The 26,230-nt window shown below is 41.6% G+C and overlaps 1 protein-coding gene across 4 annotated transcripts in view; it reads right to left on the bottom strand.

Annotated features, from left to right (window-relative positions):
* The window catches only part of OXR1 (oxidation resistance 1), a gene marked incomplete at its 5' end in the record, with an annotated part of 262,257 nt that overhangs the window by 214,689 nt on the left and 21,338 nt on the right, over positions 1-26,230 (bottom strand). For all 4 annotated transcript variants that reach the window (XM_084201108.1, XM_084201111.1, XM_084201109.1 and 1 more), the window contains one exon: positions 14,974-15,052. In XM_084201108.1, coding sequence (XP_084057234.1) covers positions 14,974-14,990 — 17 coding nt within the window. The remainder of the gene's footprint in view (positions 1-14,973; positions 15,053-26,230) is intronic.

Genomic DNA, 26,230 nt, shown 5'->3' on the forward strand with positions numbered 1-26,230 from the left:
ATTTCCTGTGAGAAAATGTCACAAGGTGAGAAGTACAGAAAAATGAAGAGCTCAGAATTTTTTTCTCTCTATGGCATGGTGCACAAGGCTGTGCTTCTGTAAATAAGATACAGAGAATGACAAATCTTTTTCTTTCTTTTTTTCTCTCTCTCTTTTTAATTTCTTTTCTTGTCTTTTTTTTTTTTTTTTTAAGAAAGGGACTAAACACTTTTTCAAACAAATGTATTTCAGGGTGCCAATGCAAACAGGAGGTAAAAGACACAGAAAGCTGTTGTGGTTTACCAAAGGCCAGTTTAAAATAATAAGGAATAAGGATTCCCTTGCAGCTCCAGCCAGAGCTGTACATGTGAGCAGAGCCCTTATTGACCAGAAGAGGAAAGAAGAGAGGCAGACCCCCCCACTCTGTGTGAAATCCCCTTGAAGGGGTTTCAGGGAAATAGATAATTTTAGACATAGATAATAGATAATTTTATAAGATGAGACTCTACCATTACCACTACTGCACCACCCTACATGTGAGGATATTTCCACATAGAACTTATTCATTCAGATAGAATTTTTTCTCACAAACAAATGGTTATCAGCAAACTTTCCTCCTCCTGGCTTTATGAATGTTGCCCATGGACTAGAGGAGAACACAGCACAGGAGAGATGTCTCACATGCTCATCACAAAGCACAATAGATACCCAGCTCTGATCTGATCTTGCCACTCAGCATGAGTCACTGAATGACTGAAATAGATGGAAACTACTTCCAGTATTTCTCTCCTGACACCAAAGCCAGCAATCACTTTGAAAAGATTTAGATGAAGTTCACACAAGTATCTGCTAAGTATGTGGACACTGAGGGAGTTTTGAGATTTCTCATTACTTCTACTGCTCATTAGTGGATAGGACAGTACATTTCCAACACTTTGTGGTTTTCAAAGGTTTTTTTTTTTTTAAACCAAAGTAAAAAGAATAATCAGGATACCACAGCTCACCTGCTCCCTTTGACATTGAAGCAAGCCTACACTGACAGTTCAAAGCACATCTGAATTTGCGTTTATCTTTGCGAGAAACAATCCATTACCAGCCGCTAATGATCTTTCTTTTTGCCCTAATGAATCTACCTTGAAAGGAATCTACCAGGGGTTCCATGCTGTTCACAATTATTAAAACATGAAAACTGGACTGACTCTGTTAAGGACATCGATGGTTAACTCTGATGTTAAATAAATGCCAGCTTTATGAACTGGAACCAATTCAGACAATGCAAGTCAATCACTGTGCTAAAGATGCTGCATGCTGCAGCTCATCTTTCAGTACAAGCGTCCTGGATCTCTACTGGCATAACTCATTCTGCAGAGGGGCAGGTCCAAAGGGCAGTTTTGGCATGAGGAAACACACGTGCCTGGAAAGTGAAAGTAACACAGAGCTGTTTCTGATCGCATAGAGACCCTTGTGACAGCAGAGGCAAAAAGCTACCTGCCACAAGCCATGCTTGCATCTGGATCTCCTACAGACAGACACAGTCAGAATATGGGGTAGCTTGTTATTCTTTCTGCTGCTAGTGCCCTTCATAAAAATTATTGGATAAAACAGTGTTTTTTGGTAGACATGCCTGTCCTTAAGCCAGTCCTGCTCCATTTTCAAAAGCTACATTCCCCTTTCAAAGATAACGCTGTCTTTTTACTGTCAGCCAAACCACTAGTTGTTTGCTGCTAGAAATGGTAACCTTTATCTCAGAGTGGTAATGTCACACTCAGGTTTAACTGGAATTAACTTATCTTCCTGTTCCTTCAGTGCTAGTCCCAGTGCTAGGCTAGGCTCTGGCAGTTCCCACTCTCCCCAGCACAGCATTAGTTGGATGGTCCCCACTGCTGCTGCACAGCTACACAGACTCCTCATCAAAGCACCCAGGATCTTCAATGTCTCCTCAAAGAGGAGGGCCTCCCAGCCTTACATCATAGAACTGATAAGAAAACAAAACTTCATGCCAAATCTCGGTGTCAGAACTCTTCCTGGCCTGCCCTGACTGGATCACAGGTGTAGCTGCATTGTCTCCTCTCCTAAATAATCTGTCCTCCACAGTTAGACTTACTCCCTACCTGCAGTCTAGCCCAACATCCTCTTAATACATGCAAGGACATCCATGCTGGATCAGACCAATGCCCAGCATCAGCATCCTCTGGGATAGTGGCCAAGACCAGCCCTGAGACAGAAATCAATACAGACAGTGGTAATCAGCAGGACAAACAGTAGGGCATTGCTCCCAGAAATTTGGGGCTCAGAGGTTTCTTATTGTAGTGGTATTTCTGCAAGAAGGACCCTGCAAGAAGGTCACTGGAGCTGGTGGGGCCTCCTGGGATCCTCCCCACCCAGAGCCAGCTCAGCTGCAGCAGATTGCTCAGGGCCCCAGCCAGTTTTGATTGTCTGCCAGGACAGAGACCATACAATCTTGTGACAAACTCTTTCAGTGTTTAACCACCTTTCCATTAAAAACCTGTGATCTGGACATTTTCTGAAAGTATTAGCATTCACATGCTGCTGCAAAACATTCCAGAGCCTGCCTGTGCACTGCCTGAGGAACTGTGTGCAAGCCAGTGCATGGGCGAGGGCAATGTTCTTCATGTCTTCCTGCACTCTGAACAGGACCACAGCTCTACCTTAATGTGAAACTATTATCTTATAAAGGTTTTAAGACCACAGCATTCATTACTTTAATTGGAATACTCTAAGATACATAATTTTTCTGGTTTCTGGATTTTCCCTATGTTGTTAATAAGGATTCCTGTCTTTGTCATGAGCTGTGGAGGCAACTAGCATTGCTCCGTAATACCCATAGAAACAAGATCATTCTGTTTACAACTCACTTATCATAATAAATGCCAAAATATTTCTCATCTCTCATAGTAATAAAAGTCAGACAAAATGCAATTATTTGCCACAAGGTAAATAACCTTTTAATGCCATCTTCAATTCTTGGAACTACTCTCATAGCGTTTTTGCTTTTACTGTGCATCTGTTGCATTTATGTCTCCCCCTGCCAGGAGACTCCACATCTACTGTATACATTTGAAAGAAGTATACAGGCTAATAGGTAGCTTTGCATGTTTCAGTCTTCAGATGCACATTTTCATAACAATAGCAGGAATAAAGACATTAGAATAGAATTATAGAAAGGTTTGGGTTGGAAGGGTCATCTAGTTCCAATACCTGTGCCATGGGCAGGGACTTCCTGCTAGACCAGGGTGCATCAAAGTTCCATTTGGCCTGGCCTTGAGCACTTCCAAGCACCCACAACTTCTCTGGGCAGCCTGGTCCATGGTTTCAACATCTTCACAGTAAGGAACTTCTTCCATATATCTAATCTAAACATACCCCCTGGCAGTTTGAATACATTACCCCTTGTTCATATGTCCTTGTAAAAAATCCCTCTTCAGCTCTTCCATAGCCCCTCTTTAGGTGCTGAAAGGTGCTGTGAGGTCTCCCTGGAGCCTTCTCTTTTCCAGGCTGAACAGCCCCCAATTCTCTCAGCCTGACTTCACAGGAGAGGTGTTCCAGCCTTCTGACCATCTTTGTTTCTCTTCTCTGGACTCGTTCCAACAGGTTCATTTCCTTCTTTTGTTGGGGTTCATTTCCTTCTTGTGTTGGGGACCCCAGGGCTGGACACAGAATTCCAGAGCAGAGCCGAGGAGCAGAATCCCCTCCATTGCCCTGCTGCCCACGCTGCTTTTGGTGCAGCCCAGGACACATTTGGCTTTCTGGGCTGTGAGCACACATTGTTCAAAGCACATCCTAAGCTATTGATTCACCAACACCCCCATGTCCTTTTCTTCAGGGCTGCTCTCAATCCATCCTCTGCCCAGGAGGATGCCCCAGTCATTGTGCAGGACCTTGTACTTGGCCTTGTTGAACTTCATGTGGTTTGAATGGGCTCACTTCTCAAGCTTGTTCGTGTCCCTCTGGATGGCATCCCTTCCCTCCAGTGTGTCAACCACACCACACAGCTTGGGGTCATTGCCAAACTAGCCAAGGGTGCCTGCCAGGTTCAATCCCCCTGCCCATATCCTCAACAAGGCTGTTAAACAGCAGTAGCCCAATACTGACCCTGCAAAATGTCACTTGTCACTGTTCTGCAAGTGGACATTGAGACCTTGACAGCAACTTTTTGAGTTTAACCAACCATCCAGTTCCTTACCCACCAAGTAGTGCATCCATCAAATCCATGGCTCCCCATGTTAGAGGCAGGGGATGTCATGTGGGACAGTGTCAAATGCTTTGCACAAGTCCCAGTAGATGACATCCATTGCCCTTCCCTTATCCTCCAACACTGTAACCCCATCACAGAAGGCCACCAAATTTTTCAGGCATGATTTGCTCTTAGTGAAACTGTGTCTGTCACCATCCAAGTCCTTATTTTGCATGTGCCTCAGCACAGGTTCTAGGAGAATCTGCTCCATAATCTTGCCAGGCACAGAGGTGAGGCAGACTGGCCTGTAGTTCCTCAGGTCTCCATTTTTTTTCCTATTTAAAGCCAGGGTTATGTTTCTCCCTTTCCAGTCAGTGGGAACTTCACCAGACTGCCATGGCTTCTCAAGTATTATGGACAGTGGCTTAGAAACTTCTCTGAGAACTCCATCAGGTCCCACGGATGCATCTCATCAAGTCCATGGACTTGTGCATCTTCATGTTCCTTACATAGTCTTGAACCTGATCTTCTCCTCCAGCGTGTGGTTCTTCATTCTCCCGGTTCCTGCCTTTGCTTTCTGCAACTTGGGCACTGTGGCTGGAGCATTTGTTGGTGAAGACTGAGACAAAAGAGGCATTGGATACCTCAGCCTTCTCCATACCCCAGGTAACAAGGTCTCCCATTTCCTTCTGGAGAGGGCCCAAAATTTCCCTAGTCTGTCTTTTATTGCTCATGTTCCTGTACAAACTTTCCTTGTTGACCTTGATGTTCCTGACTAGATTTGATTCTATCCGGGTTTTAGTTTTCCACATTTGACCCCTGATTTCCCAGGCAATTTTTCTGTATTCCTCCTAAGAGAAGAGTCCTTGCTTCCACACTCTTTTCTGAGTTTGAGTTTACCCAGAAGCTTCTTGTTCATTCACACAAGCCTCCAAACATTTTTGTCTGATTTTCTATTTGTTGGGATGCATCTCTCCTGAGTTTGAAGATGATCTTTGAATATCAAGCAGTTTGCTTTATTTCCTCTTCCCTACGAGTCTTTATGCTACAGTACTCTACCAAGAGGAGTACTTCAAGAGGGACAAGGTCTGCTCTCCTGAAGTCCAGGGCAGTGAGATTGCTGTGCACTCTCTCTGCTGCCCTAAAGGGTACTGAACTCCACCATTTCATGGTCACTGGAGACAAGGCTGTCCTTGGGCTCCACATTCCCATCCAGCCTCTCTTGTGTGGTCCAGCACAGCACCTCTCTTTTCTGGCTCCTCTATCCTTGGAGAAGGAAGTTACCATCAATGCTTTCCAGGAACCTCCTAAACTGTTTATGCCCTGCTAAGTTCTCCCTCCAACAGATATCAGGGTGGTGGAGGCTCCCCATGAGAGACAGGGCTTGAAAGAATATGAGGCTGCTCCTCTCTATCTGCAGAGAGCTTCATGCACTAGGTTTTCCTGGTTGGTGGCCTGCAGCAGACCCTATAATGTCACCTGTCCCTGCCCTCCCTTCCATAAGCCATTGGTTGGCTCTTCATCCATCCCAGAGCTCCATGTACAGCTGGTCATTGACATAAAGGGTGAGACCCCTCTCCATCTTCCCTTCCTGTCTTTCCGACAGAGCATGTATCCTTCCCTTCCAACACTCCAGTCCCAGGAGCCACATCTCTGTGATATTAGGAAATCAGACATAGAATTCTGTATTCAGAAAATAACCTTGTCCATGTTAAGAAACAAACAAACAAAAAAACCACCAAAAACAACTGGGGCTTTGGGAATGGGGGAAGCTTCCATCTGACAGTACCGTTCACAGAACATTCATTAAACTAAGATGTCATACAGACGAACGAAAGAATTCACCATGTCAAGGCTAAAGTGTTGTTCTTTCACTGTGGTTATTTAATGCAAGGAATAACTCACAGTTACATTAGAGATGGAAGATCAAACAGGGACAAAAGTTAAGACTGTGTGGTCAACCCTAACTCATCATAGAGTTTGTTGCAGAGTTTCAGCCTGGGTGTTGAGAAAACTCCAATTCTTCTGGAAAAAACATTTATTGAGCAATAAAGCAGGTTTTGGCCTTGGCTGAAAAATGGATAAAAGGGTGGAAAGCATTTTGTATTAAGGCCTTAAAAAGATTGTATGGGATAAAGGCAAATACAATATGATGTAACAAGTCCTGTTAAAAAAAAAAAAGGGTTGCCCACTTTGAGCTTTGCTGTAATGCAGATAGAACAATAAATTTTATACCATACATTATCCAAAACAAATAATGGACCATATCTAGTGGTAAATGAATTATCTCTGCTCCTTAGACCTTCACTTTTTCATAAAGAACAATCCCTCTAGACAGTCTGAAGAGAACTGAGTGCACTTTTTTTCCTGTGACTGTGAGAATGAGGAATTCGGGCTAAAATTCTCATGTGATAAGTTCAATTGCAACAGCTAAAATTTTAATATGCTACCTAGTTATAAAATATTTGCTATAAAAATTTCATTTGTATTAATGAATTCTTGGATGTTTGCAAGATTAGAAACTGCTACAGAAAGGATGAATCAAAAATACTGGCTCCAGACAAAGCAGTATCCAGTGTTCTTCTCATAACTACAATTAGGGAGCTCAATAAAATCCTATATATCAGATTAGTTTTACAACCTCTACTCCTCTAACTTCTACTACCATGACATCTTACAACAAGTATGGGGAAAATGGCTTAGATCGACAGAATAATGTTATAGCCTTCCCTTCAGACTGATTTTTTGTCCTTTCTGATTATATTTAAGAAAATATTTCCCAATTCATTGAAAGCCATTTAGCGCTCCCACCAAATTACTCCTCAGTGACTTTGGAGCAGGTACACTTTCTTTTTACCAACTGCCTTTGATTTCTTCTCTGCACACACAGACATGCACTTAATTAAAACTTTCCATTGGAGTGGCATTAGTTAGGCACATAAGCCATACCAAGTTGCTCTTAGGCTTCCTGCCAGAAAGGCAGCAGTGCTGATACCATCCTTCATTTACTTTAAAATGTCAGCAAAACAGGCAATTTATGGCCACATAAATAAGGAGCCAAGAGCCCATGACCACTCTGCAGCAATACAGCACAGACACAGAGAGTGATTTGGGCCCATTCCCTGGGACTGATTCATGTTGCTGCATACAGAATCAGAATACACTTTACCAAAGTATTTTCTGTAACACCATAATAAAATACATCACCAGTATGAGTGTTTAAAAAGGTATCAGGGAGCAGCATAAAAAATCCCATTAACAAAGCATGGGACTTGTGCAGATATCTATTATTCACCATGCTGAAAATTTAACCTGGGGATTTTGTACCCACACAAGCAGGATGCAGACATATCACATTGTGAAATGAGATCTGGTTTTTATCAGCATATTGGGATTTTTGTTAAGAAATAAAGAATAGGGAGAAAAGCCTTTCAGTCTGATACAGTGTTGTCCTTGTGGGCAGGGATTTAAAAAAGCATCCAAAACAAGGGAGACATCTGAGAATTCATGTTATTGCCAGAAGCCTCTCAAGAAGTCCTTAAGACACAGCAACTGCTTTCATTATATGGTACCAGTTCTGCTTCAGAAGGCTTCAGAGATGTATCTGGCAAGCTAACCCCGAGAGGAAATGTGTTTTGACTACCAGTGTAGCCATTCTTCCATATGAAAATGCAGCAGAGGTTGGATGATGCCACTTAGGTCTATTAGGTGCTGGTTGTCACATGGTGCTTTTCACATTGAAGTTGGAATTAGACAAGAGTGATTTCAAATTGAGAGTAAGTTACACATGTAGCAGCAATAATAATTCTCTAATCTACAGATTTCATTTCCTAAAAATCAGAGAAATGTTACTAAGCTATTTTTGCAGCCAGAATCCAGCAGGAGCAGCTCTGCTAAGACTAGATATGTACCACTAACAGGAGATATCTGCAGGGCACTGAGGCCCAAGCTCAGCATGAAATCTGAGCATGAGGAAAAGTTCATCCTTGCCTGGGAAATTTCTTCATGCTTTCCTGTGCCTGAAGAAATGACTGAATTGGGGCATGAGTACTTTCAGCTGAATTCATCATTCAACAAGACTGACCTTCAGTTTATATCTTGGCATATTTTTCCTGCAAATGCAGTTTTTAAAAAGAAAAACAAAACATTTTCCTCATCCTGCATACTCTCGCTAAAGACTATGATTGTAAAATTCATGTGAAATCCTGACTTTCAGAATAGAAGCAAAAGCATTCCACTGATTATGGAAAGGCAGCAGTTTGCCCTTCTGCAGGAACTTGAACAGGGTGTAAAAGGAAACACATCCCTGCAAAGTAAAAAGCCAAGCCACACACACAATATATCTTAAGGTCTTGCCCAGAAATTCTCTGCCTCCTGAATCTTCTAAAGCATAAGGGATCTGGAACCACAAAAAGAAATGTGCCTGTAGTTTTGCTCACACATTTATTGTTTGAGATCAGCTGAGAAACAAATAAACACTGCAAAGAAAACAAACAAAAAGAAACAACCAAAAATAATCCTGTCACTGAGATGTTAAGTCCTTTTTGTATTTTCAAGTGCCAGCCTTTGAAATCTTCTTCCTTTTTAAGAAGGAACTTGTGGTACTAAAGGTTGTAGCTGAAATGCAAGTGTAATCCTATAATGAATTAATCTGCAGGCAATGACCAGACACTTCAACAGAAACTCCAAGATATAGCAAATAAACACAATTAGGATAATTAAACACTTATGAGTGTTAGACCTACAGCATGAAGTTGTTGTAGAAATAGAGATGACTTTAACAAAATATACATGCCAAGTTATCTGGTTAGCTCATGTAAATGCCTTTAAAAGGCTCTACATAAGACAGAGTAGAGCCTTATTTTGAAATAGAATTCTGTAAAAATAAAATTGAGAACATATTAACAGTTTAGAAAAGTTTAAACAGACTTAAATTTATTTTATATTTTCATTTCTTAAAACATCCAATATATTCAAGTATTGATTCACTTTTTCTAATTGAGGATGCAGTTGCTTCAAGAAAATTTTTAAAAGCTGTTCATGATTGTGTAAAAATTTTGTGAATTTATTTGTGTGTGTAGGAAGTCAGATTTTAATTGGATGGATTGTAAAACTAAAAACATGCATTTTCTATCTTTTATTAGATATATAATCATTCTATTGGAGCTTAAGCTTCAGCATAGGAAGCCTGATTGGGGTTTTTACATTGTACTGGGTTGGGCTGGGATGCAGTTAATTTTCTTCACAGCAGACCATATGGTGGTGTGTTTTGAATTTGTGATTAAAAAACTGTTGGTAACACATCAGTGCTTTGGCTACTGCTTACACAGTGTCAGGTTCTGCTCTGTTCCCCACTCTGTACCCCTGTCTGTGTCTGTTACACACTGTGCTGCCCATGTACATCTGTATTCTAGACTGCATCTGTTCTGGCTGAATAAAATCCAAGTGTCACAGCTTCCTTATCATTTTACACTAGTCAGCCTCCAGATCCCCAAACAATGAAACAGTGCAAGAAATTAAATGTTTATATTTTGGAGTCGGTAGTGAACTTAAAAAGAGTCCACGTCAATAGATATTATTTTGCAGTTCACTACCATAAAAAGTTCAGCAATAAAAAAGTTAATTCTGTAACAGAGAATACATACACAAAGTATGCTATAACTTCATTCAAGGAGTGTCACTTCCAATTAAAAAGCAAAAGAAAGGGGATGGTGAGCACCAGAATTAGGGCCAAACCAGATAATTATTTTTGTACACTTACAAATCCCAAAGAAAAAACTTTGGCATGTGGTCCTGGTGTTCAGTAATGGACAGGGTTTTATGGGCATCCATTTGCCATGCTTTAGAACCTGGCAGGGGTATCAGCACAAACACAGCAATAGTTCAGGTCTAATGCAATTAAAACCATGAAATTTAGAAACCTTGCGTAAACATGGTCTCCCTACAACAATAAGAAAAGAAAAAATTAGACTTATATTATCTTGAAAATAATCTTGAAAACCCTACACTCTGTTCATATCAGGAGTTTATAACATAAATAAACATTGTTTCATTATTCACTTTCTAATCAAAATCAGATATGAGAAAGTCAGTAATTGTCAGTGACTAAAAAGCTGATATGTCTTTCCAAATCTCATCATCCTCCTATACCAATCATACTATTTGTCCAGCTTAACTATTATCTAAGTTTATAAACATGGCAATATGATTAGACACTGGAAGAGAGGTTTGTTTTCTATTTATCACAGGACTCAAATTGCTGCTGACAGACCTGGCCCAAGAAAATTGACTGCAGCTTTCCAGGATGGCTGATTGGAGCACAATTTGGAAAGAAAACTATTTGCCTCCAGGAAAAAATGCTGTGTTATAAAACTCTTGGACCACTGGCCAAGACTGACCTGGCCAACCATCACAGAACACCAAAGCAGCCATCAGCACCCAGCAGAAGCTACCAGCTGCATTGGCCACAGTGCCTCAGGCTGGAATCACACCCTGTAAATAAAATGCTCTCCACAAAGAGGAGTACAGTTAAAATGCTGAGTTCATATCAGGGCAATCAGAGTCCCTAGAAATCAGAGCCCTTTCTTCTTTTTTTTTTCTTTCTTTCTCCAAAATAGTTTGAGTTAAACCTGGTAACACTGGCCCTCAACAGTCTAAGTGCTGGCAGCAGACACACAAGAGGCACTCTCTTAGCCCTATGGACCTCCCTGAGGTTCAAACCAAAGGAGGAGAAGAAGGCACCATACTTACTGCAGAAAACAGAGAGAGCTGGATGTGGCAGCTAATTTCTAACTACCCAGAGGAACTAGTGGACCCTCAGGACTAGTGGACTTACAGGACCAATGTGGTATTCTCTGCAAGCCCAAAAAAGCATATACTATGTGCAAGGCTCTTAACAAAGGCACAAATGGATGCAGCTCCAGGAACAGAGCACTGTCACACACACACTTCAGCAAATGTCCTTGTACTGCTCACAATCACTTCCTTCAATCTGCTAAACTCACTTAGGGACCAAACAGCTTGGCTCTGAGGGCTGGATTTGTCACTTAGGCTATCTTTTGAAGCACTCCATTCTAGGCTAGAGAAGGAGAAGAAAACTGAGCATGCCAAACTCTCCAGAAACACTGGAGAGTTGCATGTACAGTTTAAAAGAGCTATACAACATGAGGTTTCCAAACTGCAGAACATAAATAACTGCAGGTAAGAATATCCCTGAGTGGCATTCTCATTCTCTGGAAAAATCCCTTTGCCCAGGATTTTTCTCCTGAGAAGCCTCAGACAAAAGGAAAGCAATTGTTATCTCATTTGCTTCTCCTGTGTTGTGCTCACATGTGGAATGTGTTTGGAGATTGTTTACTCACAGGTGATTATTTCACTGAATTCTGGTGTGAGTTGTTTTTACTCATTGGCCAATCAGTGCCAAGCTTGTCTGGACTCTGGAGAGAGTCACGAGTTTTCATTATTAGCTTTTTAGCATTGTGTAAGTATCCTTTCTGTATTCTTTAGTACAATATAGTATGGTATTCTTTAATATAATATAGGATCATAAAATAAAAAGTTAGCCTTCTGAGAACATGGAGTCAGATTCATCATTCCTCCCAGCCACAGGGGTCCCTGCAAATACAATATCCCTGAACATCATGGTAACAGTGGTAGGTAGACAGTCAGACCTTCTATCTTGGCTCTCATATATTACTATATACTAAAATCTTAAATCTAAGTTTTTTCACTCTGTGACATCACTTTTCGAATTAATTACACACCTCTACTCCCAGTATTATTAATCAATTTTGGAAGCCTTCTCTACAGTCTTAGGTCTAATGCAGTGTTCTCTTGTGGCTCTGTGCCTTTCAGCACAGAAAGTTTAAAGTTCTTTATATCTAGGGTTCCAACAAGACCGACCTTGCAGATCCTGGGGATGCACTGATTTGGGGCCTCTCTCTGCAGAGCATCTTCCAGACACAGGGCATAAGGCTGGTTCCCACAAAGTAAAAATCCCTTCCCTAAAGTTATTTAAATACTTTTGTGTTCCACATGAGGAGAATGGTATCAACAATTACTCTTGAAAATGGAAGTAAGGATAAAACATGAATAATACAACACGCAGGAACTCATTGGTATATGTACTGACCTCTGCTATTTCAATGCTGGTGTTTCTTGCAGATTAAATTAATTGGAGAAAAAAATAGCACGATAGAGAAACAGATGAGAGGAGAATACAATAAGAACACAGAGAACAACAGTTCAGCATTTAAAATCATGGGATCAGCTCTCAAATTAAACTGAAATGAAGAGGAATTCACCTCTTTGTTACCTTTGTCAGTTCAAATTAACAACAGTCTCTTATACAGCAGCTGAGAAATATCTGCCTCACACACAAAGTTTGTTAAAGCTCTCGTGATTGGAGAGTCACTTTTACCAGCCCATCCAACAGGGATTATCCACTAAAAATTAACTTTATTTGCAAAATTAAGAGAAAGTTATCAATGAAAGAGCAGTTGAGATACTATATACACCCGACAACTTCCAAAGATCTGGTGACAGGAGATAACTCCATTTTTGAGTCAAAGTTATGCAATAGCATGAAAAGTTTCATGGAGATTATAATTAGTAATGTGTTATTAGAACAAATTAAAACTAAATTTTTAAAGAAAATAAACCTTAAGTTATCCTTTCCTCCAGAAAAATACATTTGTTCTTCATTTTATTTCCAAATTAATACAGTATTTCTTTTTAGGAAAAGAACTAATGTATCAAACAAGATTTCAAAAACTCTCAACAGAGGCAGTTTATTTATAGGAGTTCACAGCCTTTAAAAATAATCAGTAGAACCTCAAGATTTTCTCGGTCACAATAAATAGTTCTCTATGAAAATGAAATTCAAGACATACTGCAATAGTTAGAACAGAACATCTGACAAGTACTCAGTCACTGCCTAACTAAAACATGGTACCAGTCTCAAGAATACTTGATGTAATGTCCCAGTCTACACAGAAGGCCACTATTATGGAGGTCCACTGTGACTCTTTCCCTCTTTTATTTTATTGCAAGTGATTCAGACTAATCTGCCTAAAGTGAGGCATAGCAGAACAAAGTACAGCAGAGAAACAAAGAGCTTCTGCTCCCCAAATGCACTTTGTTTCATAAAACCTTATTTGTAGATATGGAAGAGATATTCACATTGCCTGTAATATTCTTTATGAGGAATTTTCATTTGCATAGTAATCAAGATTAAGTTTGTGAGGAAAAAGATAAAAAATAAAATTTCAAGCCTACCAATCAAACACAATTCTTAATTTTGCCATTGCTTTATAACACTAAGAAAAGATAAAGAGGTGATCCTAGGAGGGAAAAATTATTTAGGTCAGGCCATAGAGAGTTCATAAGGGGTTGGCAGAAATAAATAACCTGCCTAAATATAATGTAATATAATAAATTATTTCACTTAGTAGAATGTCTTTGATTTACTTGAGTGCTAATATTCTGCAGAGACAACTTATTAAAAAAAGAAATCCTCAAATGAGAAGTTGTAATTGTTAATTGTTACTGTACCCTCTTCAGCAGCCATCTCATACTCGTCACACTGATGACACAACAGATTCTGCCCTTACTGAAAATAGTTTCCTTTGACTGGAAAGACACCCTAAAAATGTATTGCATTTGCATCTTGTATACCAGGTAGCAGTCTGGAGTTGGCTGCCAATCCCACTTCAGCCAGACACAAACCCCCTGCTGAATTCTTGCCCATGTGAGCAGGAGCACAGGAGATGGGGAGCCCCTGGCAGCACCCTGAGCCCAGCAGTGCTGCAGCTCACACTGAGCAGGACCTTCAGAAAACCAAGCTGATTTTTCTTATCATTTGCCATCTCTGACTCCTGCAGACATGCAAGATGCTGCTTCAAACATGCCTCTTAAGGCATCCTCCCCTCTTACAACAATTCAGAAGCGTGAGGTGTTTCTCCAGGTACCAGATTAAAGGAGCTCTGCTGCTGCACAGGGCAAACATTTCACTAGGCTGCCATGCAACTGGGGCACAGGTGCTGAAGCCTTTGACTAGCTTCTACTAAAACCCAAAAGCCTGCCAACAAGCACAGAAACCAGGGAGTTCACAATGAGGAGAATGGTCTATAGAATCTCTGTCACACAGGGAAATCTCCCTCCCCTGCAGAAGACCCACAGGTGCAGCAGCTGATAACCTGACAGGGTGCTCAGGGTGCCAGGAGGGCTCCTGTGGCTGCAGGAGCTGGGGGGAAGCAGGGGCACACTGTCTGATGACAGATACAGATTACCTGATGCTTATCAAAGATGCAGGAGGTAGATTCCATGGATTAAAAGCCGTTGATTTTTTTAGAGATATTTAGGGTACAACATTGAATGACAGAAAAAAACAGATGGACACTACCTTAAATCAGTACAGACTCCCTAAAATGACGGAAAAGAACCTATCTTACACTCGTGCTTTGTTGTCCTGGTGTTGTTTTCCATACTAGAAAGCAGGAGGGATGTCCTCCAGCACTAGTACAGTGGCATTCTTACACATTATACATTTGGCATTCTTGCCTTGGGGATTCCATTTGCCATTTAGGCTACCTGGCCTGCATTGCACATACCTGGCAAAGTAGACCAGAGCTTTACAGCAAAGAAAACCTAACCATTATAATAGAAAAAGTAACATATCTAGCTGATGTGTTTTGTATAACAATATTTTTAGAAAATGTAAAAATTTCAGATTAGTCACAACAGCCATACTATTTTGGATTTTTGAGATGAAAAGCATAACAAAAACAGTGGAAACTGACCTCTTAGAGCCAAACATGATGGTGTGGTCTTGTTTCACATTTATGGATGCAGTGCTCTGCACAGGCTGCTTATATAGACCTGGATGAGAAGAAAAAGAGATATTTTTAAATCAAGAAACTCAGAACCTTGATTTTAATATCCTGAAAAATAAATACACCTAGTAAACATCTTCCAGTGAAACTTCAGAGAATACCTGGCAATTTTACAGAAATAAAAAGGTTAGCAAAATTATGCAAAGGCTAAGAAACAAGAGATAAAGTTAAAAAAACCCTAAGACTAAATCCTCCTAGTAGGGCTTAAACCTGACATTATTAGAGCAGTTACTCAACAAGAGTTAGGCATAATACTATATGATAGTGCAACATCTCAAAGTCCTTGCTTCTTACAGTGAAATTCATGTGTCCAAGTGAAATGCATGCACTTTAAAGCAGAAAAACTGGCCTTTCTGAACTTCCAGTCTGAACAAAGCTATATAAATTTATATCTTAACTGTGTTTTGGTGCTCAATTTGTTGAATGACTATCTCAGTATATTAGTAATTTTTCCAGAAAGAAAATATTATTATAAACAAGAAATTTCCTGGAGTGGGTCTACTTAGTAGAGACCTCAGAAAATATCATCATCATTATTATTATTATTGTTACTGTTACTATTACTATTAAAGAGAAATTCCAACTTTTACATAAAAATATGAGATTAGAATATTAGAAGAATTAGGTCAGGAGAAGAGCCTAGTCCAGCCTTCAGCTCAAAGTAAATATAATTGGATCATTTTGCTCAGAGGTGTGTCAGCTTGGGTCTTGAACATGTTCACAACCTCTTCTAGAAACCATTTCCTGTACCTCATCACCGACACAGTAAAAATATTTTTTCTAACATCTAACCAGACTTTTCCATATTATACCCTGTGTCTACTGCCTCTTATCATACACTCACATATCATATATACTCATATATCATGTGTCTACTGCCTCTTCTCACACCTCCAATAAAAACCTAGCTCTATCTCCTCTCCAGCCTTCACTCAGGTCCTTGTTGGCAGTACTAAGGTGGTCTCTTGCCATCTCTTCTGACCCTGAGCAGATTCAGCTCTCTCAGCCTTCTGTTGAATGCCATTTGCTACAGTCCCCTGGCCAGCTCATTTGGTCTCCATAAGCTGACATCCTTCTTGTTCTGGGGAGCCCAAAACTGGACCCAGTGCTGCGCAGTCAGTCTCACAGATGCCAAGCAGAAGGCAAGGATCCTCCCCTGACCTGCTGGCTAAGCTTTTGCCCATACAGCCAAGGGAAACAGGGGACTTTCTTAGCTGTAAGGGCTCCCTGCTGGTTCTCATGCAAACTGCAGTTCACCAAGCCCCTCAGATCCCTTTCTGTGCCACTGCCTCCCAGGCATTTCATCCCCAGCCCATCATTTTACACAAGTCCGTTCCACCCCACTGGCAAAACCTTGCACATGCTTTTGCTGAGGATTCCTGTATGATTCCTGAAAGCTCATTTCTTCAGCCTGCCCAGGCCCCCCTCAGTGGCAGCACTGTGTGGTCCCCAGGAGAGGCCCCTGGGGCTCTGCAGCCCCACACAGACAGCAGCAGCCTCCCTTGATGTGCCACCCAAGTCAGGGGCTCCAACATGCAAAGGGCTTTGGCACCAGTCTGTGACAGGGAACGTGCCCTGTGGGGGTTGAGGCACCCCTGCACCCCCTCCACACCACTGCAGGCAAGTGTGAGCAGAGATGATGGGGCAAGGTTGCACTGCTGCTCCCCAGGAGCTTCACCCTCCAAAGCAGGATTCAGCCATTCCCAGGAGCAGCCCCCAGAAGAACTGAAAGCAGAGGCTCAAAATGCTGCACAAGCTGGGAAGAGCAACTATGATGAGAAGCCCAGGCAGTGCTCTGGGTGCCCTGCACACTCCCAGCTCCTCAAATCAAGCCACTTTTGCAACACCTGTTCACAGCACTCTGGTCCACCATGGCCTAAGGAGCAGCTAAGTACACCTGGAAAGTGCAGGCAGGTGCCAGCCCCTCCAGATGAAACTTCTGCCAGCAGGTCCTGCCCACGGGAATGCAGCAGCTCCCAGCCCTGGTTCACCTCCCTTGGGATTGCCACTGCACACACCCACTGCCCTCCCCAGGCATAATATTGATGCTAGGGCAACCTTTCTGCCCTTCTCCCAAATTCTCAGCTTAAAGCAAAAACAGCTTACAAATTCAGACATTCTATCTAGTTTAGCTGATTTGTTAAATGTAAATGTGATACCTAAATACTTTTTTTTTGTCCATCAGGAAGAAGCTGCAATTACATGATCTTGACTGACAGGAGAATTTTTGTCTACAAACTCCCTTCTAAATTTGTAAGATGCTCTGGGGGACTTCACGTCTCCATGTCAGATCAGATAAAATGACACCAGGTGAAATGGCTTGTTACTTCCAGATGAGGAAGCAGCATTTTCACAGCACTATATTTCATTATGGGTTGAGGCAATGACATTTTTGTCTCAATTTACCAGCTGCTCTTAAAGCATTTTCTTTTTTGGTTTGTGTAGGGGTTTTGGGTTTGTTTTTTTTTCAGTTTGTTTGTTTCAGTGTGTCCCCTTAACTTGTACAGCTGCAATGAGCTGAAGGGAACCTCCTTCTTCCTTTCCATGCCCTCTTGTTCCAGAATCACAGCCTTGCAGCTGGGCAAGAAGCACAAGTATCATCAGCCTGAAGTACATTTTCCTTCCCATGCAATTATTCTTCCTGCCACTTACTAACACCAGTCCCTCTACACTGAGAGCATAACAAATGCCTGCTTCCAGTTATTTGTCTTGATTGGGAATTTCTGAGAGCTTTAAGTAGGCCAAGTGTCCACTCCAACTGAAAATCAATGGTTTTGGGGCATACACATTCCCAGCATGTTCTGAGAAGTCACCCTCCAGCGCCCTGTTTGTGATTGCCAGGCTAACCAGAAGCTATGCCTATACTGTCAGATATGCAGCTCAGAGATGAAACATGATGAGATTAAGGATTGCAACTCAGCCCCTGCCCCAGCGCACGTATTAAGTGTCTCAAGCCATGCAGACAGCTGATTATACAACATAGAGCCTAAATGTGTAAATGTGCTAAGAGATCTGAGCCAGGCATTCATTTTCTCTTAGAAATAACAAGGTTCAAGCTCCAGAATCCAGTTTTCAGAGGTATTTAAATTGTGACCCAGAAGTCCAACTCCCATATTTAAAAAAGGCAGTTGCTTATGATCTCGTGAGCATCAGTGGAACTTTGGCATGGAAAATTTTAGGCCAAATTTATTCAATCATGTGATGATCTTTTCCAGAAAAGAACATCATTCATAAGCATCTTACAATAGTAGGCAGGACTGCCTTTATGTTTGCAACTTTAACTGAAGGGCTCTGATGCTTTCTGTCTCTTTTTGGATATAAATGAAAATGTTAAGGATTGACATAAGGTACTGAAGTTCTCAGGAAACAGGACAAGCTATTTGAGGGAAACCAACAGGTATAAAATTGATGAGTAGCTGAAGCAGGTTCCCTTGCTCTGAGGGTGGCAGGTGCAGAAGTAGGAGAAGTAGGAAAAGGAAGGTGTTGGATACAGAATCTCTGAATGGTTCAGGCTGGAAAAACCCTTTAAGATCAAGCTCAACCATTAACCCAGGACTGCTGCCTATCTCAGCAGAAACTTTGCTGGCCTCATCAACTTCCTTTTCCTCCAGGCACAACTACCCTTTTTGGGGAGAAAAAAGAAAAAAAGACTGATACAGTAACACAATATATTAAATGAAACTAACTCAAGCTTTGGACTTTTTTCCTTTGCACAGAAAGTTTTTGGTTTTACACAGAAATGTTTCCCATAGCATTTCTCTGGCTTATTGAGGGTAACTGTGTCAGCTGCTGCCTTTCAGCTGAATCCACTCCCACTCTGGTGGAAGGTACTGTCCTCAGGGCAAAGTGGCACAACAGCCTTGGAAAACCACTTTCCTGTGAACAGTCACTTTGCATGGAAGCAGATGTGAAATATCATTTATCTACTTGGAGATAAATTCTGAAAGCTATGACTTAACAGCAATACTGATTTCTAAAATGTCTTAAAGAGGCCACTAAAACTGGCACAAAATCTCAGTGAACCTTTTCATTTGCACCAGATATATTTAAGCATAATTTAGAAAGATTCACACTGACTGCTTAAAGCCATGCAAATCTGAGCACAAGGATCAAGAATAAAAATATTTTCAGTTAAGAAACAATTGTATTAGAGCAAAAAAATATGGCAAAATATGTTCATGCAGAATTACACAATAGGATCTTTATCAGAGACCTGGAGGAGGCAATGGAATGCACAACCATCCAGTTTGTGGATGGCCTCAAATTAGGAGAAATCAGTTGATATGCTCAGAATCACACAGAATCACAGAATCCTTAGGTTGGAAGAGACTTCAAGATCTTCAAGGCCAACCCAGCCCTAACACCTCAACTAGACCATGGCACTGAGTGCCACATCCAGTCTTTTTTTAAACACACTCAGGGATGGCAACTCTACCATCTCCCCAGTCCAGAACTTCATCGCTCTGTCCATAAAAAACTTCTCCCTGATATCCAACCTATACTTCCCTTGGCACAGCTTAAGCCTGGGACAGGGCTTCCACCCAGGGAGAGTTGGACAGGCTGGAGGCATGAACTGACAGGGAGCTCATGAAATTCAGCAGATACAAACTCCTGTATCTAGGAAGGGAGAAACTCTTGCAATGGCATGGGCTGGGCACTGCCTGGCGGGAAGGGCAGCAAATTGAGCATGAGTCAGCAGCGTGTTCAGGCAGAGAGAAGGTAAACAGCATTCCAGACTTTATTAGCAGGAACATGGCCAGCAGACAGAGGGGAGGGATCACACTGCTTTATTAAAAAGCCATCAGACCCTTCCTGAAATACTGCATCCAGTTCTGCAGCCTGCCCTTGATGCGAGAAGGGCACTGATAAACTGGAGCAAGTTCAGGTGAGCACTGAACCTCATGGCCCAAACAGGTTCTGCAGCCTCGCTCATTCGAGTGTCTCAAAACTCATCTGAATAAAGCTCTCAACAAGCTGGACTGACCTCACAGCTGAGCTTGCTCTGAGCAAGAAGATGGACTGGAATCCTTCAGAGGTCCCTTCGAAATTGAGTTATCCTGTGATGCTGTAAGTCTAGGTATGAAGAAGGGAAAACATAGAAGGGGATGTGAAATGATGGTTGAAGCTGGGATCATTAAAATGTAATGCTGGTACAAATATAATGACAGGATAACAGATTGTTTTCTGCTTGAAGGAAACAGCAAGTGTAGCTTCTGTCACTAAATCCACACAATATATTCAGTGTGGTGGTGTAGTTGTGCTCTATCACTCATTCCCTATTAGATCATCCAACTCTGCCTGTAGGCAATTCAAGACAACCCCTAACTACTGTAATAGAAAATAATTTCTTTGCATGATCTCTGTGGGCATGCTAAAGAAATGTATTGATTTTTAAATTGGAGAAAAAGACAGAAAAAACCCCCAAACATTTGTCCTGGGTATTTTACCCTCCTTCATCTTCATGGTAGCACATAGAGCTTCCTTTCCTGATTTCAGGATAAGGGGGCATTCCTCCACATCTTTTAGATGGTCTTAAAATCTAAGTTCCTTGGAAATCTAAAATGGGAGGGGAGGGGGTAAGACTGCTAAAAAGTGCTTGCCCTTCTCTAGGCAGAATTGCTGGACCATCAATTATTTATTATTAATTAAGCAGTGGATGTGGAGAAAACAGCATGAATACAGAAAAGACTCACAGGCAATAGCCAGGACTGATCAGGTTTCCGTTATTTTTCTTTATTTACAAAGATTTATAAAGCTTGATTAAGTTTCTCCCAGCCTCTCGTCTTTCCTGGCTCAACTTCACTCTTGACTTCTATCTCCCCTCTCAGGCAGCACGGGGGGATGAGGAATAGGGGTTGTGATCACCCCAAAACTTCATCTCAGCTGCTCCAGCTCCAGTGTGGGGCTCCTCCCGCAGGAACCAGCCCTCCATGAACTGCTCCAAGGTGGGTCCTTTCCAGGGGTGCCCTGTGACCCTGGGGACCCTGCAGGTCCTGTCACCTGTGCCAGCAGAGCTGTGCCAGCCTGGGCTCCTCTCCACGGGCTGTCTGGGCTGCAGCCTCCTTCAGAGCTTGCACTGCTGTGCCACAGGCTCTGCACTGGCTGCAGAGTGGATCAGAGTGGATCAGAGTGGATCAGAGTGGATCAGAGTGGATCAGAGTGGATCAGAGTGGGTGTCTGCTCCCCATGGCTCCCCATGGGCTCAGGGAGGGCACTTCACTTTCTTCTGCTCTTCTCCACAGGCTGCAAGGAATCTCTGCTCTAACAGCCAGACCACCTCCTCCCCCTCCCTCTTCATCTTGGTGTCTACAGAGTTGTTCCTCTCTTTGTCCCCTCACTCCTCTCTCACAGCTGCCCCACAGGTTTTTTAACCCTTTCTTATAATAGTTATGACAGAGGCACCACCAGCATCACTGATGTGCTGAGATTTGAGCAGCAGCAGAATCACCTTGGAAAATCTGGAGGTAGCTCAGTGAGACCTTGGGATGGCTCCTGATGTCACCTCAGGGAAGCCACCCCTGCAACTTCCCCACCACCAAATCCTTGCCATGTACACCCAGTTTTACTTCTGTCTGATTACAAGCCATTTGAGAAAATGTATCAGATTTCCATATGCAGCAGACAAAATATAACACAGTTATATAATTTACAGCAGCAGAGGGAGGACTGCAGGGATCATAAGTAAATAAAGATGTAGAGATAAGACAATTCCTGGGACCAAAGCTGATGAGCTGCTCTTTTCTGTACTCTTTTGCTCTATTATGAAATGTAGTGGCACTGTAAGCTAATCCAGTATTTCACAAGCATTGTGGTTTTTTAACAGATAAACACCCTCTCTCCTCAGAATAAAATAATGTCAGCTACATGTGATCAGCAGCAGGGAGCAGAACTGTACAGACCTGAGTCTCCAATCAGCCAAACCAAAGGCAGAAACTTCTGGAGGATAGGGAAATGAAGATAAGCTTTGGCTGTCATTATCCAAACTGATTCAAGAGACTAGAGTGAGTACAACTCAGATAAATAAAAAAGATCAAATCAAATACATGAGCTTATTAGCTATTATCATAAAAAGAGGTGTAACAGGGGGGTTTTACCTAATTACAGAAGCTAGAGACAACAACAGTAGTAGATTCATCTTAGGAATACATAGATTCTGTTCTTCAAATTTTGACTTTTAAACTAATGCTATGATAAAGATTTTCATTTTAGCTACAGCTCCAGTGGTAATTACTTATATCTCAATTAAAGATGTCACTTAACTACACAGAAATAGTGATTTCAATATATCAATTTCTTATTAAATAGACACTCAAACACTTTCATTTTGTTTAGCTTGTTATTTGAAAAGTAGAGAATAACAAGAATGACATTTATTCAATACAATGTGAAGAGTATTTGTGCTTAGTCACTAGCTGGTTGAAGACTATACCTCAAGATTTAGTAATGCAGGTTTTCCTAACTGTATTAAATAAAGCTCTTCTCAGTTCACTTATTAAGTCTCCCCTAATCAGCTGCCAAGTCTATCTATTTATTCCTATGTTACCAACACTGAAATATCCTTTTCATTCATAATCACTGTGGTTGTCTCACTGCCATTCACCTAATGACATTAATGGTTTTCCTGCCATCTTTTGAGTGCTGCTGCCTATAGACTGTGTCACTCTCAGACCAAAATTTTGGACCAGATCTGTAAGAATGAGTAAAGAGCTCTTTTAGAGCAAATCTTACCCTTTCAGTTTGGTAAATAACCAAAGTATTCCACTTCTTGGCACTAGGCAGCTTTCACAGCACTGCTGTAGCTAAGATGGATTTATCATAACACAAAAAGCTCACGTGTGACTGTGGCCCCTAAAGGTAATTTGTTACTAATTTCTCTTCCAGTACCATCCTGAAAAACACTGGCTGCAGCCACAGTTTTAACTTTCCATTCTATAGATCAACAAAGCAAGTTCTACTGTTTTTCTTTCCAAGCAGAAGTTATAAAATTAACTCTCACAGAAGATATTATTCTTAGAAGACACATTTATTTATTTTGCAAAGTCAGCAAAAAAAAACATAGAGAGAAAAAAACCCAGGAGCACCCCAAAACTGAAACCAGCCAATGATACACTCAACAAAGAACATGCTCAACCTTTAAGGCTCTATTTGGTAGAACAAACAATAAATGGATCACAGGAGTAATGAACACATTAGAGTGCTAAACAGTTAAAAGCTATCAGGAGACTACTTATTGTTTAATCTTTGTCCAAAGAAAAATATGATTTATTTAAGCCATTTCTAATATATATTGGCCTAACTATAACATGTTGTTAAAAACCTCAAAGGATGGAGATTGTACAACCTGAAATCCTTTGTGGTTCCCAAACAAATTTGGTCATATCAGACCTTCAACCTCAGCCAGTCTAGAGGTGAAACAAGTCCTGAGATGAGGCAGGGATGGGTTGGATTCAAATCTCCACAAGGACTTCCCCACTCCCGTTCCATCCTAAGCTGCAGCCTGGTCAGGAAGCTGGGCTGGGTGGGGATCAGCCCACCCAGCAGGTCAGACCAGGCTGTTTCACACCCCCTGTATAAAGCAAGTCTGAACAGTAAGGCTCTGCTGTCACATGGGGTCTGAGGGGGTCTGTGGTCCCTGTCTCCCACCACTGACCCCAGGAACAGTTCCCAAAACCAGAATTCTTTGCCACAACTCAAGCTTGTTATTTGTTACTTTCCCAGCAGACAAAGAGAACAATTCTTTACTCTTTCTCACAAAAGCACTTCACATATTTAAGCACTTTTCCCCTGTGTCCTCAGGGTTGTTTTTTTTACACAAAACATCCATGTAAAATTAATTTTTTACTAGACATAATGTCTTTTAGGTTTATGATGACCCTCATTCGCATTTTAAACCATAGATGCCCAAAACTGGAGATGGTATTCAGTGAAAACTGAGTAAAATAGAAATTATTTACTATCTTTCATATGGAGATACTGGTTCTACATTCCATTTTGGTATTTTTCTTCTTCATCATCAGTCTACATCAGTAACTAACATTCAGTTTGCTGTTCTTCTCTCAAGATTTTTTTCCCAGTGCTCCTATACAGCTAATCATTCCCTGTCTCATATCTGTAAATTCTTGGAACTCAGCAATATATCACACTTCTCAAAAAGAATTTATTAATGTGATTGCTTCAGCCAGCTTCCTATATATCTTAGTGCAGAAACCATTAAGCTCATAGGAGTTAAGGTTTGACTAATAAATAAATTTAAAAAAAAAATCTAGTCCATCAATTATCTGTGGGGCCAAAATATCTTTGATACTAAAGGTAGACCAAGTAGCCCAAATGCAGCATATTTTACCACCATCACCCTGCTCACTGTCATGTAGAAGTACAGGAAACACTGCACTGATGTTAACTTCTGCTGTCCCCAGGCCAAGAGCTGGTAAGAACAAACAAACCCAAAGAATAGATTAAAATGATTTTTCCATCCCTTACATCTTCAGATAAGAAATGCCTTATCTGAATTGCATTAGAATACAAGATATTTCTGTATTTTCTTGACATGTCTCCTTTTGTCTCTTACTCTTGCAGCTTTCAAATTACTTCATCTACTGCTCTCCCCCTGCCAAAAAAAAGGAAAAAAAGTCAGATCTAGACTACCAGAATCCCATATTCTACAACAGCAATATAGCCTTTGACCAGAAAAGCAACTAAAGAAATGTGTTGTACAGTCCTGAGCTGCTACAAGTTTGCCAAAGCTCTGAACAGGCACCTCTGTCATACGTACCTTTCTCTAGCAGCTTTATAGCCATGGGTACAAGGGACAGACCACAGAATCACAGAACATGTTCAGTGGGAAGGGACCCACCAGGATCATTGAGTCCAACTCCTGGCCCTGCACAGGACACCCCAAAAGTCACACCACGTGCCCAAGAGCATTGTCCAAACACTGCTAGAACTCTGTCAGGCTGGTGTTGTGACCACTGCCCTGGGGAGCTGTTCCAGTGCCCAACCACCCTCTGATTTCCACTATTTTCCTAATCTAACCCAATCCTCCTCTGACACAACTTCAGGCCATTCCTTCTGGTCCTGTCACTGCTCACCACAGATGAGCCCCCAAGAGCTCAGCCACTCCTGACAGGATGGTGACTTCCAGCCCTTTCACCAGCTCTGCTCTCCTCTGGCCACATCCAAGCGCCTGCACATGCTTCTTAAATGGTGTGGTACAGAGCTGTGCTCAAGATGAGGTCACATCAACACCAAATAAATGGGATAATCCCCTCTTTAGCCCAGCTGGTGGTGCTGTGATTGATGCACAGGATGCAGTTTGCCCTCTGGGCTGCCAGGGCACACAGCTGGCTCCCACTGACGGGCTGTCCCAGATCCAGCACTCCCAGACTCCTTTCTGCAGGGCAGCTCTCCAGCCACTCCTCTCTGAATTTATACTTGTACCCAGTGTAACCTTGTCCTAGGTTCAAAATCTGCCATTTGGACTTGTTAAATTTATGATTAGGAAGGTAGCAGAGCAGATACCAAGAGTTAAAGCTGAGTATTAATATGATCCCTTGAAGTACATAAAAACATCTCTCAGACCCCACAGGCTGTTGGAATGAACAACCCATAAGGCTACTCACATCAAATAGTTTATTAATAAAGAATAAGATATTTAATTTGGCATTTGAAATGATGTTCCAAGAAAATTTTGCATGGCATGTAACTCCTCCCAGCAAAAGGCTAAACATGGGAATTTTAGATCTTTAATATAAATACTTGTGCCTGTTGTACAGTTTAAGTTATTATATCTATTCACCAATAATGGTATTCCTATTCCTACAAGAAGTTTATAACACCACCAGATTATAACTTTTACAACTTTTGTGGGAGACATCAGTCTCAGGGTTCCATTTTCTCAAGTGCTGATGAATTCCCCATCTGCACCCCAGCTGAGATGACAGCCCCTCTGGGTTCCAGGTGTGCCAAACACAGATGGCTGTTCTGCAGGGTTTGGAAAGGGCTGCTCAGGTATCAGTTAACTATAATGAAGACCCTGACTGCCAAACTACCTTCAAACACAGGATCTATCACCTTTTTTTCCAGGCTGATTTTAGGGAGAGAGTATCACAAGAGGTAAGACTATCGTAGCTGTTGGCCCTGGCACAGCCCTGGCACTCCAAAAGAT

The sequence above is a fragment of the Fringilla coelebs genome (genome assembly GCF_963513975.1).
Source record: "Fringilla coelebs genome assembly, chromosome: 1".
In the NCBI taxonomy this organism is placed as follows: Eukaryota; Metazoa; Chordata; class Aves; order Passeriformes; family Fringillidae; genus Fringilla; species Fringilla coelebs.